Consider the following 14,685-nt stretch of genomic DNA (forward strand, 5'->3'; position numbering starts at 1 on the left):
ATACCTGTGAGATTTGAAATATTTGAACTGACAGTCTGAATTTATCACTTTAAATGAAAAACTGTCAAAACCCTACTACCACATTTTGTGTTAAAGACTGATCATTCAATGAAGAAAAAGAAGGCAGGATTCACCAGATTATGAAATAATCAGCACCGTTTTCCATTATGTTTGTTTTTATCTTTATAATCTCATACTTGGGGTCTAGAATAGTCATGGAATCATGAATCTTATTTTAAGATTATAGATTATAAAAATCTTTGACTCTTAGAGCTGGAAGAGACTTTAGAGGCCATTCAATTCTATTCTTTTTACAAAGGAGGAAACGGAGATTCATTAAATTTAAATGACAAACTGTTCACATGGGTATGACTCAATTTGAGTCTAAAGGGCAAAATATTAGCAAGATGATAACTTGTCATTTTACAGTCATCAAAATTCTCATAGTTTCCTATTCTTGGGCACTAAAAGAATTTCCAAGTTCTTTTGTGGCTGGTTTGCTCTTTAAAACTTGTTGGAAACACAGTAAGAATATCCTATCTGAAAATTTATGTTAACTATGATTTCTTTTTCTTTGGTTTCATGTTCAAGTAGACCTTCATCAAGAGCTGCTAAAGTATTTCTCTTCTTCATCTTGTAGGTACAGTCCAGCAACAATTATATGTGATCAACTGCAAAACATGGATCTTGGATTCTTGAAGCTACTGCCAGGTACTCCTTTAACTAACTTCTTTGGATTAAATTACACTTGTTAGTTCCTTGACCAGTCACATTCTGCTTTAAAGTGACATATCAGATTCACATACACAGACCCACACATACATACACAATCTCTCAAGTTTTTCCTACCAAAAATCTTTAAACAGCGCTTTTTTTTAAATTTTATAAAATAAAATTCCTTAAAATATTTTAAAAATTAGGTAATTTGAAACTAAGGAAATCAAAGAATCACTAAACTGAATGCATACTACATGACTAAATGTTTATCATAAATAAAAGAAAGGCCTGATTTCTTAAAAAATTTTTCCTTAAAGAAGTATAGAGAGTATTTCTTTATCTGGCTTCCTTTCATTTCCTAGGAAATATCTCTGAGGCAGAAGTGCTTAATTTGCCTTAAAGTTTAGATAAAATCCCACTGTAACAACTACTGTTATCCTATATTTCAAATGTGTTTTCTTATGAGGAAATCTGTAAAAAAAAAAAAAAAAAAAAAAAAGTGTCAAAATTCATGTAAACATGGTCCAAGAAGGCAGGACTTAGAAACAAAAGAAACAGATGTCCAGCTTCCTTAAGAACTGAGCAAGTGAAAAGAGGTGCTTTAAACCTAAAGATGGAAGATTGCAGTTTCCTTCCCCTCCCCCAATTCCATGATTCTGTTATCTTCTCAGCTAAAGAACCTATCACTTACTATTCTTTATTATCTTTGTTTGGGAATTGAAGTGGTTTTCCTTAGAGGGTAAGTTGACATGTTTGATATAGGGAGTAAAGAGCTGAAGAATTGTCAATTGTTCATATTCTCCTTACTCCCATACCTCTCCTCCCTCTTTTCTCATTCTTCCTGCTTTATCACAATTTAGAGCACATCTTAGGAGCTGTCCTGGAATTTTACTTTCCTTCCTCCATTCTAGTACACTTACATCCTATCTTTTTAGGGATGACCCCTCTAGCACTGGACTCTCTCATTCACTAACATGTGGAAGGAAATGTGAATTAGCTCTTCAAACCTGCAGAATGCAGTTTGGAATCTGCCATTTATGCCCTGACACTGGATTTTTTTTTCTCCAACTTCTCCCATTAGCTCAGACCTTCCTTCCAGCTTACTCCTATATCCCCTTTCATCTTTTACCAGCACAGTTGATTTTTAGTTAAAAACAAAACAAAATCAAACACTAAACTAAAAACAAAATCAAAACTGTTTTTCTACGAAGGAAAGGCATGCAGAAAAAGTGTTTTTCCAGATGAAGTGAAAGCTTATGCCCATTCATCCTCACACTCTTCTCGAGACTGGGAGCACAAATTTGCAAGTTGCTTGGCCCAGATGAAGGATACAGTCAGCCTGTGATCACAGAGTAGGAAAAAAAAGGCAACTGGCCCTCACTAGGAAAGAGTACATCCACTGTCTTACTGGCACATGCATTAAACCAACAACAGTTAAAAGTCCCTAGTCGGTTATATCCAGTCTTTGTGAACCCAGTGGCATCATGGTCTTCTAGTATTGTTTGGAACTTACACCAGTGTCTGCACAGATGGTTAAAGTGGAAACCAAGTGAGTTTTGGAGCACATATGACCAAGGTGAACAGTTAATGAGTTATTCAGACTTCAAATTAACACTAAAGGAAAGGGGGGCACTTTACTAAGATGAGAATTTCTTCCTCAACGATAGATAACAGGGCCTGAATGAACTGGATCAAAGTATAGCCACTTTGGAAACAACCATGGGTGTGTTTTTACAATTTTTATGTAGTAATTCACAAACCACTGGATAGGTAATGCTGTACTATAAGGGATTTAAGCCTGTCAGGTTAATTACACAATATTAGGTACGAAAACAAACAGTGCAACACAAAACATAGCTACATCATTATTTGCAGTAAATGTTAACTCTAAATAAGTGCAACCTGTCCATAAATGCTTGCTATAAACTAATTAAAAAAATAAAATTTGATGGATAAACATGAAAAAAAAATTCTCACCGAGAATTTTTTTTTTAAATATCAGCACTCATTTAGAGTTTGGGATTTGTGAAAGAAAGCTTTAAAAGGAGCAAACCTGATTGGCTGTGGCTGTTGCTGCGAAGGGGACACTTGTTGCAGGAGTTGTTGCTGCAGAGACAGTGGCGGACGTAGCGCTGTGCATCATGGGTACTTTCAGGAGGGGAACCATGGGAGCAATGAACAGGAGGGTGTAGCATTATGGTAATAGAAGTGGTATTTTGGCATGGTGAATATCAGAGCAGCAAGCCATCATGGGTTAAACCAGCAGATGGCATGCAATCACAATGCAAAGCAAGGAAGCATGGGAGAGAAATAAAAAAGGGAAAATAGCTTATTACAAGTACAATTAAAGGAAGTTTTAAAACATAATCAGTGATTCCCAGAAAAGCCAAAGCAGATTACTTTGGTTGATGTATTTATAAACGTTTTATTTCTAACAATAGATCATTCCAAATTGAGAGTATATAGTATTATGTAATAATGATTGTTTCTAAAAAAAATGTGAAATGTAATGTCCAATGAAGTAAAAATATATGACAGTCATTTTTAATCACCAATCTAAAACATCAAATGCTCAATATGTAGACCTCATTTGACATAGAACATCCTTGGATATTAACTGTGACTAAATTAAAATTTTTTTGTGTGTGTGCCTATTTGAACTGGAATTGCTATGGACTATGGTTTATTTTGGTCAATAAGCAGTAGAACAAAAATCATGGCCTTGATGTAAATTCGAATGCACTTAATGCAAATAGCCAGACATATTTTGCCAATATTTATCTTTCTTTATTCTAAATGGAACTAATCTATGTGTCCAAAAGACAGACTTTAAGTTTGTACCAAGGCATTGAAATGTGTGAGGATAACTATAAACTATTAAAATTTAACATCTAGGAACACTAAAGCAGTAATAATCATCACAAATTATCAGGACTTAAATTTTAAAGAAAAGCCAGTTAAGACATTTGGTTCAAAAATACATCCATTTATAATTTTTAAAAAAATAAATACTTCTGGGAAACTCTGATAACTCTAACACACAGCAAAGAGGAGATAAGGCACACCACTATGAAACTTTAAAACATTGATGAAATTAGCCTGCCTCTCTGATAAAGTAAACTTTTTCTTTTATGCTAAACCATATAAAATACAAAGAGAAACAAAATACAGATCATTATAAAAGCAGACTAGAACTTGTAGTTTCATGTGTTTGTGGCGGTGTTCTAGCATAGGAGGTCACATTAAAATTGGCATTTTCTTAAATATGCAAGTACATTTGAAAGAACCTTTAAGTTAACTCTAAAGCCAAATAAGCCTTCAGATCTACCATTTCCTGAAGTATTTCTACCATCTCTGAAATAAATTTCCAGCAAGTGAAGGTATTGTATATAATATTAAAGACAAATAAAAAAAAGGTTGAAACCTACCAATACTGGTAGCGGGTGTCATGCACAAAACTGACCCTGCATGTCATGCAATGGTAGGTGGAAAAAAGTGAATAAAGGGAAAGAAACAGGTTAGCGGTTTAGAGTTAACATTCAAAGTGAGATTGAAGCACAACCAGAAATAAGTAGGGTTAGTTAACACATTCTTTTAGGATCATTCACATTTTCCGTACTGACACAAATATATCTGACTTATTTTAAGCCAAATATTATTCAAATGTCACTCCTTCAACAACTTTTCACATTTTCTATTCATATACATTGGCATGATTCTAATAAGAATGGCATTTGATCATTTGATAATGCTGTAGTGTCTTTTCCTCTAAGACCTCAAAGTATTTTACAGGCATTATCAAGTTAATGCACCAAGGTAGGGAGAGGGTATTTTACAGATGAAAAATCTGAGGCAAAGTAACTCCTCCAAGGTCATGCATAGTATACGTCAAGGGTAAAGCTAGAAATAGAATTCTATTCCTAAATCCAGGTCAGATTTTATATTCACTTGATTATACTGACCTTATCACATTATAAGTTCGCTTTTTTTAAATTTGGTAAATGTTTCATGTCAACAACAATATGTAAAAATGAAAAATAATAAAGATTGCATATCCTCCAAATCAAATGCTTGAGAGTCAGGTGAATTTTTGATTACTGCTTGAAAGTGCAATTACGTAGGAAGACTGAGATTCCTATGACAGAATAACCCAGATAATTATGTGATTTATTTTCAGCTATTAGATTCATTACAAGAAAGGAATGGTAACTAGCAATAGAATCTAAATAGAAGCAGCAGAATTGGGCTTGAGTAGGCACCGAAGCTAGGGATTTTTATCATAGCTGCTACAAGGTGATCCTTGATGGAGCCCTTTGGCAAAACTAGTAAATTGCAAGATATTGTTTAAGTGGGGAAGTGGGGCATTTGAAGGGGGGATTTCAGCCCTTTCCTGGGAGTAGTTGCCTTTCCTGAGGGTGATCTTATTAACGTACTTGACCAGAAAAATCTAAGCATGAATATTTACGCATGTGGAAGACTGAAAAAAATATACATTGAAAGTTCTGAAGAATTATCTGCTTTGGTCCAGTTCTTTAGAATGAAAATCAAGGTAATATAAGGATTTAAATAACTGAAAATTGAGCTTCATGTAAGTGCCAGAGGATTAATTTCTAACGAATGCAGGTCTACCTACTTAGGGTTCTACAATCTGAGATGTGTAAGTCTTTTCCTCTCTGCTGGGTGGTTCACACCTGAGGGATACTTCTTGCCTGGTCTACACTTGATCAGCTAACATTATTATCTAGTTAGAAAAGGGGGTTATTTAGCTGGACTACAACTGAACTCTTCAGCAAACTTGTGCCAGTATATCCTATTTAAAACATATACTCACATGGACACACACATACACCTCAAAATACCTTTCATGACACCATTTTTCTCCAGTCCTATCTCTCTAATATTCTTCACAACAAAGTTTCTGGAAATTTACCTACACATGACTTTTCATTTCATTACCCCCATTCACTCTTTGATCCTCTCCAATCTGGTTTTTGTTCTTGCCTCTCCACTCAAGCTGATAACGTCACCAAAGACCTCCATATTGTGGAAACCAGTAGACACTCTTCTATCTTCATATAACTGTTCCTGAGTCTCAGTGGGATTAGCAGTTGCCATTCCCTCCATAATAAACCACCCTTTTCCCTTGGAGTCTCTGACAACAAATTTCATACACAAATACACACACACACACACACACACACACAAATATCTTTATGGCAACCTGGCAACTCCTTTTTGGCTCTTTTGTTGGATGCTCTTCCTTCTCTGAACTCTATATGCTGGTTTTTCAGAACTCAGTTCTAGACCGTTTTAATCTACTCTACACTTTTCTGGAATATCATTCAGTCCATGGATTTAAATACTATCTATGAGCTCATGGTTTCCAAATTTATGTACCTTGCTCAGAGCTCTCCTCTGAGCTCCAAATCCTTTTATCTAACTGCTCAGCTGGCCTCAGTACTTGGATATTGAACAAGTGTCTCAAATTTAACATGTTCAAACTCTGATCTTTTCCACAGAAATGTGTTCTTTCACCTCAGTAAATACTAGGTAGCTATAACCATACCTCCAGCAGTGCTAGCCCACATTGAAACCTAGGTTGACACCACTTTCTCTCATTAAATCCCCCAGGTCCAACTCATCAACAAGCAAAAGCAATTCTGCTGCTAAAATACATCTTACATTTGCCTGTCCATCTCCACCACCACTTCTCAACTCCTGGATTCACTATCTCTAGCCTTGGCTATGCAATAATGCCCTAACTGGTCTTCCTGCTTTTCCTCTTAGTTCATTCTCTAGTCTGCTGACAGAATAAACTATTCCAAAGGCAGGTCTGGTCACTCTTCTGATGAAAATGATTCAGCAGAAAATCCCCTCTACAATCTATCCTCTGACTACCTCATCCTTTCTCCCTGGCACCATGACCAGACAGATTAGCCTTTCGGTTCTCTGAAGGGAACACATTACAACTTTTTTTCTTCTTTTGGGTTTTGCACATGCTGTCCTCTGTCCCTAGAATACTACTCTTTGCCCCACGCTCTCTATTTTTCAGATCTCAAGTTATATGTCACTTCCTTAGAAAATTGCTCAATTGCTCTTTTTCAAACCTCCCTTGCTGTCTAAACGAGTTTTCTATTTTAAACCTCTTATTGAACATGTATGATATTTATGGAGATATACTTAACACCTGTCTTTCTTCCTGTAAACTCTGTGAGGGAAGAGATCATGTCTGCCTAGTCTATGGGGCACGTGGCAGGTGGTCAAGGAATTGAATGAACGTTCGTAATCATTAGTGAGAGGTGTGTTGGGTGAAATTTGTTCCTAAAAATGAATGAAGTACACAGTTTGTGTATTATTTAATATAAAAATCAACCATGGTGGTTTCAAATTTATCCCTATAAAAATCTTCTCTCATTCCTTTTCATTCCAATGAAGGACTTCCTTAGAGGGCTTTCTTGTGTCATGAATATGAATGCTATTGGTATTACAAACAATCAACAGTAGCTCCAGTAGCCATACTGGACTAGTACTGGTCATGTCATTTTGCCTTCACTCTAGAATGTGGCTGAAATGCTAAACCAAATTATTTTATGAGGCCTCCTCTTTTTTCTACATGGTCTAAAAGTGATGTGAATATTGGAAATACCCAGCCTTTGCGATCTGTGTGGCTGTCTTATTCAATCTCTGCCTTATTCTTTTCCTGCTCTTCTTTTCAAGTCTCATTTCTGCCTTCTTACTCCACTATTATCCTCCACTGTCCCCGCAAACCTCTTATGTACTCCACATTACAGCTATAATGAACAACTTTTTATTACTCAAAAACTTTCTTTCCATCCCATCCATGCTTCTTCCCCTATCTGCAATGCTCTTCCCCAACTGGCAAAATCATACTCATCTTTCAAAGTCTTTAGCAAATTTCCCCTCCATGGTCAAGTCTTCTTTCTTCATATCCTTCATCACTGTTCCTGCTGCGCATGCTGAAGGCAGACTATGTTGTCTCCTCTCCTTCACATTCATAAACCTTTGCTCATAATCCTAGGGCAGCCCTTAATGCTTGAAGTATATTTGGTTTTTGCTTAGTTCTGAACATTTTGTTTACCAGCTCTGGAACCCAGCACATATTATGTTTACAAGTATCGTCTGCTAAACTGAATGAATAAATAGGTTAGTGCCCCTTTGGCTATGGCTATGTAGATGCTGTTTCCATTACACATTGATAAATCTTCCATCAAATTATGTGAGAACCTTATATAACATTTATTGTTTCTCATCATTAGGTAGCATCTGGGCTGGCCTTTTTTAATCTTGTTCTATTTTTCATGTATTTCTAATATAATGAAATAAATCAGGAGGGATTCCTTGGATCATCTTTTGTTCAGACTGGCTGAAGCATTTACTACCTATGGCAATGATTCTATTAAGTAAATCTTCCCAAATGTTTTCTGCCCCAATACAGAAATATTTCAACTCTAGCATCTATGAGCCAGAATTGTCTGGATAATTCCATTAAATATGTAATCCACGTTGTCAGTGTAGACAGAGCCTCAGTTTTTTCATCTGCAAAATGTGAATAATTATGCCTGTCACTGAAAGAATCGTACTATCACGAAAAATAATGAAATAATGTCTGTAAGAACACTTACAGTAACTCAGAATAAACCTGTCAGAAAAATGCCAAGAATTATTATGCTGCTATTTTTGTAAGTGTGTGTGGTTTTTACCACTTTCCTAACATAGCCAAGAAAAATTATAACTACCAGGTTAAAATAATCCCTATCAAAAAAAGAAGAAAAGAAAACTCCCACCCACTGCAAATATGCTAGGGTACCAACTAGAGCGATAATTGTATTAGCATGGTTTTGGAGAAGAATCCCAGATTTTACATAATATCTTATATTACTATCTTTATAGCCTGGAGGCAGAATTCCTAAATCTTCCTCTAAATTCACTTTGTGTCAGTGGGAGAATTTTAGCAGCATATCAAAAACTTCACTACGCATGACCTTACAATAAAGAATAACCTCCAGGAAAACACATAATACTTTGTTTCATGTTTATGGTAATTGGTAAAGAAAGTATATACAGAAAAAACCTCTCAGCTTAAAAATAATGGGTCCACAATCTACGAAGTTGCAAAAATATTTTTGAGTATAACTACTTAATTTTCAGAGATTTAAAACAATAATGATAATAATTAGGTTATCATTATCATTTAAAAAACGAGTACGAAAATGTGGCTTATGAAAAAGAAAGCCTGAAATGAAAACTCAAGCTAAAATGAACACTGAAATTTTTGGTATGGATTTGAGTGGGGGAAAAATTCTGCTAATTTCCTTTTAAAGTACAAGGTCCTATATTTTCTCTTTCATCATGTAAGAGAAACATGAAAATTTCTTAGAAGTCGAAATGCCATTTCAGAACATGAGCGTTTCTGTCCTCTACGATATTTACACTATGTTACAGATGGAAAGAAACACTTCTAATTGAGAAAATAAGTGGGTTACATAGGACACAACTTTCATCTCCCAAAGCACACTGACTGAATCCAGTGTTGCTGGAAACATTTAAGCAGTTCTTACAAAATCCAGCAGAGGGCAGAAGTACACAACCTCAGGAGCCAGTACAGCACATCTACACTAACAGAAATTTCATCAACAAAAATCAGGTCATTGCATAAGGGTGTTATTCACTCTTGCTTCTAAAATATTTAAATGGTTTCCAGGTAAAGTATTTTGGAAGGAGGATTCTTTCAGTGATTTAACAAATCAGTCATTACTGGATTGTGGTGTTAAATATGAGTTAAGAGTGCTTTTAAGTCTCAGCACAGATTAGTTCCAGGGTCTCACAGCATTCCCAGGAGATGGTAGTGGCATTAGTACCCATTGTTCAGAACCAGACCTGTCCTTTTGTGTCCCCCCCCCACCCTCTTTATTTTTCTTTCTCTTTTTTTCCTATTAAAATATGTAGTAACCAAAAAATATATTGAGAGGCACTTGTAGAAATTACTCAGGATCTCAGGGTAGCTCTACCTTCCAGTAATTATTTTCCATATATGTTATTTCAAATGGATTACAAGCACAAACACTGCTGTACTATAGCTACACTGAAATGTCACTAATTAAGATTTTAATGGGGTGAGAAGCCCCAATAAGTATTGAATTAGAGATCTCACTCTTCAGGTCTATGGGTTTATTGTAAAATAGGTCCAGAACTAAATAAGAAGACTAAGCCTAAAGATGATTTACTAACATCATTACTAACATCATTTATATTTTTACTATAATAAATGTTGTTAACAGGTTAAAAATTCATTTCAAAGTTTAGGTTTTATACAAAGAATATCACAGAAATATTTGTTCAACTCCTTCTGATGTGAATTGGTGTGCTACAGTATTTAAGTAAATGGAAATTAACTGCAAGCCCAACCAGATGAATTAGGATCAATGAGCTACTTTTAATAAAATTGTTATTCATCTATATTTAACTTCAACTTACTACCATGGGATGAATAATTTCGATTTAGTAAGTAAGAACTTAAAGGACTTCCCACTAAGGCCTAAATTACTCCCTAGTTATAACACAGGCCAAATGGGCAAAATCACAGTTGATTTGCGGTGATTGTATGTGTTTGTGTTTGTTGTGTATGTGTGTGCGTATATGTGTATGTGGGGGTCAAGGCAGTGGGTAAAAAAAGGGGGAGGGATGCTATGCCCTGCACCGTTTCTTCCCTTTTATCTGATATTTGATGCCATGCCCTAAAGAACTCCATGGATTCCATAATCAGAGGCCCAGTGGTGCAATGTTGTGTGAATTGGACTGGCCATAGGGAAACTAGATTCTAGGTCTTTTTCTTATTAGTTGTGCCACCTTGGGAAGTCACTCCTTGTTTAGGGGGCCTCAGTTTTCTCATCTGTAAAACAGTCATTTGGATGAGCAGATCACTAAGAACCCTTTAAACTCCAAGATGCTATAATTAATATAATTGCTCTCTTAGTGGAATGATGAAATTAATGCACCTCAGCCCCTAATATTATCAGGCTTGACTTAGAAACCGAGGATAAGAGTTTTCTTTATTTGTTTGTGAACTTGGTGGAAGTGGAGAAGGATGGAGAAAGAGAGGATGAATATAAAAATGAGGAGAGATCACTATTTTGAATAGCCTAGTTTTTCTTTCTTTCTTTCTTTTTAGTGCTCTGAATAGGAAAAGAAAAAGGTTAGTATTTACTTTAATTGCTATTTTTAGGTCATTAAGTGTTAACGACAAATTTCAGTTGTCACACAGAAATGGTCTCATTTACATAAGCAATTTTACACGGCTTGTGTAAACACAAGAAACCAAAAGCCCTAACTGCTCTTTGTTTCTCCTGGATTAAATCTGTCACTTAACTCTATAAAATATTTGGCTTTAGAATCCTAACAGTCTTTAGCTGTCGTTCAAAGCAATGTAAATACATCTAGAGAGCTAGGACAATGATGAATTTCAGGCTGTATTGTACCTTTAAAAGCAAACTAGATGCCACCAAACAGCTTAAAGGAATGAGAAGAAAGCACATGACCAGAAAGGCACACGAACACAGGACTTGAACGGTAAGGGCACGTACCTGTTGGGATAAATGCGGTGTGTTGCTGCAACTGTGCATTGGTTAGAGCCTGCTGGTAGTGCAAGACGCTGGGATTGAAGACTGCGCTGGCACCGTTGCTTTTTTCAAGTGCTTGTCTCTTTGGTAAAGGATGAAGAGCACCAGGAGGAAAAGCCTATAAATGAAGAATTTTGATAAGACATGTATAACTTCAAGTAAACACACATTCAGTGTCCACAGAGATAATCAACTGCAACATTCTTTTAAAAAATGACAGCTAAGAAGATGCCTTTGCCATGCACCTTAATTTAAACAGCGGCAATGTAAAATGAGTGAGAATTTGTTATTGAGAGCAAAAGCATGATTTCTGTAACCCAAAATGGTAGCATCTCAACTAAGGAAAAGAAAAACTATCAAGCAACACAAAAAATGGCTTCAGCTTTTAAAATGAGTTAAACTACTCTATGGGGGAAAAAACCATTTGCGTTATTATTAATACCTATTCTTTTTCTTTAACTAAATGGTAATTTCTTGAATTGAAAGGTTAATAAGAATTATAATGAGCATTTTCTGAGCCAAGTAATATAAGTTTGCTTCACTTTTTTGGAAAAGGTATTAAAATTTGTTAGGATTAATTTATTTCACATATTGCATATGAAAATGAGATGGCTAAACACCGTATTGACTTTTTTCATAAATTAATAGTAATGATTGTTTGCAACCAATATTTTACAAGTAATACAAATCTCAGATGGTTCTCTGAAAAGCTACATGCAAAGCGAAAGGTGAAAGGTCAAAGTACCAGGTCTACAGTTGCTTCGAGAGGTCGCTTCATTGCTTTGGCAGTCGACTGAGTCTTTTAATAACAGGCAGCGAGCACATGATGGCAGTGGGCCAATGGGATTCAAGCGAATTAACATACAGGTAAACAGCAAGCAGAGGTGCATCATGGGAACGGCATTGCATTGTGGATAGGTGAGAAGGAAAAAAATATTCTGAATGCAATATACAACGTACAAAACACTAGGCATGCACAACAACAAAAATGTTCTCTAAAGAAATGAATATTACACCTTAAATTAGTATTGAAGCAAAAAATGCATCTACTATACCTTAGTTAAAAGCATATAAGAGAGTAAAATATAGATGTTTGAAATTCAGGAAAGTTAATTAAAAAAGCAGCTTGCATACACACCATAAGCATTTCTTATATTGCTTCAGAAAAAAATGCAAAACTTTTAAGGGACACAGGATTGGAGAACTTCTGATAAGTTAGTTTTCAAATATAAAATAACGAATGCATTAAATTAGTATAAAATCCAAGTTGAAAAATTGTATAAAAACAACTTTTTAGTTCAGATCTACCTAACAAAATGAAGTGGCAAACAGAGACAAAAATTCAGGCAAAAAAATACTCAAACACAAGATTATTTAAGCAAAATTGTTTGGGTTTGCATCTTTATTTTTTGTCTGAATCATGTGCATAATTGTCTCAATTCTTCTCTTCACTCTGCTAGTGTGGATTTTGCAGTATGGAATAAGTTTCCAAGGTTAATAAGTTTTGAATTTGAATAGTAAATTTATAAAATTTCCCATTTTTATTCTATTATACTGTCTCTGATGACTAACTTATCATCCATTCTAAGTTTTCTACTACATTTGCAATTATAATTTAATTTTTCTCAAACAACTTACCTGATTACACTAAGAAAATACCCTTTAAAAAGGTGTTCAGTGTCCTCGGGTATCAAAATTCTTTATATTTAGTAATTCCATTTGTACTTTTAGCTATGATCAGTGACCAACCCACTTAATGAGAATGTAGAACTCTTGGCTAGAGTTAAGTACAACTGCTAAAAATAGCAAACAGCTAAAAATAGCAAAAACTCTTGAAATATTAAAATTAAAATATCTTTAACATATACTTTTGGGCAGAGAGTTGCCTTTAAGTAGCTGCTATAAAAACAAATATTGATTGCTTTAGACCACAATGAAAAATTTTCCTATTTCTTGATAATTTTGTCACCATCTAAAAATTATATGATGGAATTCTGTGAAAATAAAGAAGTTCAAAGGAATAGCTCCAATGCACATAAAAAAGAAATACCCCTTTGGTATATTTAGCACAATAGATAAATCCTTAAGGTTCTTCTAGTAAATACTAATGTTATATCCTAAATTTCTGATGTGGAATTCTGGCATTTGAAATAAAATGGGATAGAACTTAGCCCTAAGAATAAGAAACAAATAATTACATTTTCCTTGGCAAATAAAGGATTATTCATCACCATTTGATGATTCAGGATTAAAGAATGAAGATGATAGGAAATAAGGTAAAGCACTATGGAAGGGAAAAGAGAGAATAGCAGCGGTAAAAAAATAGACAGGAGATTTAGAATTATAGAACATGTTATAGAAAGCAGTTAAGGTAGAGGCCATCAAATGTGAAGTACATGTTCTGAAAGTAGAATAGTGAACATTTATAAAAAACAGACATCCCCACAATAAGAAAGCTTATGTGTACTAGATATTCTCTCCTCAAATATAAGTTCACCATCATGTAACTTCCATGATACCACTGAACAACAACTTTCGTCTTTATATAATTTTACATTGTTAAATAAAGCACGCTATTTAATTAATTTACTTATCTTGAAGTTTTTATTAACTAAATAAGGCTAATAAGCCTGTTCTCATATAGCGTGCTAAGAAAATTAACTGGATGATTAAGCTCAAATCATTTTGGCCTCACCTCAACTTTCTGGACTCAAGTTTTTTCCCTTCACTCTTCAAGTACATAGAGAATTATAGAATGAATCTATTTCTCCTTTGGGTTGATCTTTTCTAACATGCTGGTTGGAAAAGTGATTGATTATGTCTCCAATGGTTGGTATTTTCAAACAAAACTTTGATTAACAAGGCTCCATTTAATGAAATCTCCAAGTAGAATAAGAAATATTTAATATTGATCCTTAGGATAATCGCCTGGAAGGGTAATTGTTCTTTTTTTCCTAGTCTGAGGAAACTAAATTTCTAAGAAAGTTTCTACTTTCTCAGGAAAGTAAAGAAACTGAGAGCTCTAAATTAAGCAGGACAGGGACAGCATTCTGTATTGTGAAGTGTCTTTATTGAAAGTCTTTCATCTTTTCTTGACTTTACAAGTAAACACTAGACTCTTGGAGTGCAGGGTACCTACGAATAACCTGTACACTGCACACTGTGAAGCACTTGTATAGGACGTATTAAAAAATCTATGTTTTAATAATTATACTATGAGTTTTTTCAGCATACAGATTTCCAGTTTGACACACTTTCTTATTGAAAGATCTTCTGGCTCAGAACCGACCTTAGGGATTACCAAGCCCAGTGGTTCTTGGAAGCTCTCTCA

General features: G+C 34.9%; 1 protein-coding gene across 6 annotated transcripts in view; it reads right to left on the reverse strand.

Moving 5' to 3' along the window:
- Positions 1 to 14,685, reverse strand: part of MBNL2 (muscleblind like splicing regulator 2) — a 156,701-nt gene that overhangs the window by 22,527 nt on the left and 119,489 nt on the right. The window contains exons 6-9 of one of the 6 annotated variants that reach the window (XM_004467570.5): positions 12,100 to 12,153; positions 11,319 to 11,472; positions 4,146 to 4,181; positions 2,771 to 2,865 (exon numbers count right to left, since the gene is read on the reverse strand). In XM_004467570.5, the coding sequence (XP_004467627.1) occupies positions 2,771 to 2,865; positions 4,146 to 4,181; positions 11,319 to 11,472; positions 12,100 to 12,153 (339 nt within the window). The remainder of the gene's footprint in view (positions 1 to 2,770; positions 2,866 to 4,145; positions 4,182 to 11,318; positions 11,473 to 12,099; positions 12,154 to 14,685) is intronic. The other 5 variants (XM_004467573.5, XM_004467574.5, XM_004467576.5 and 2 more) reach the window with 5 other exon arrangements.

Source organism: Dasypus novemcinctus, chromosome 15 (assembly GCF_030445035.2).
Source record: "Dasypus novemcinctus isolate mDasNov1 chromosome 15, mDasNov1.1.hap2, whole genome shotgun sequence".
NCBI classification, from domain to species: Eukaryota; Metazoa; Chordata; class Mammalia; order Cingulata; family Dasypodidae; genus Dasypus; species Dasypus novemcinctus.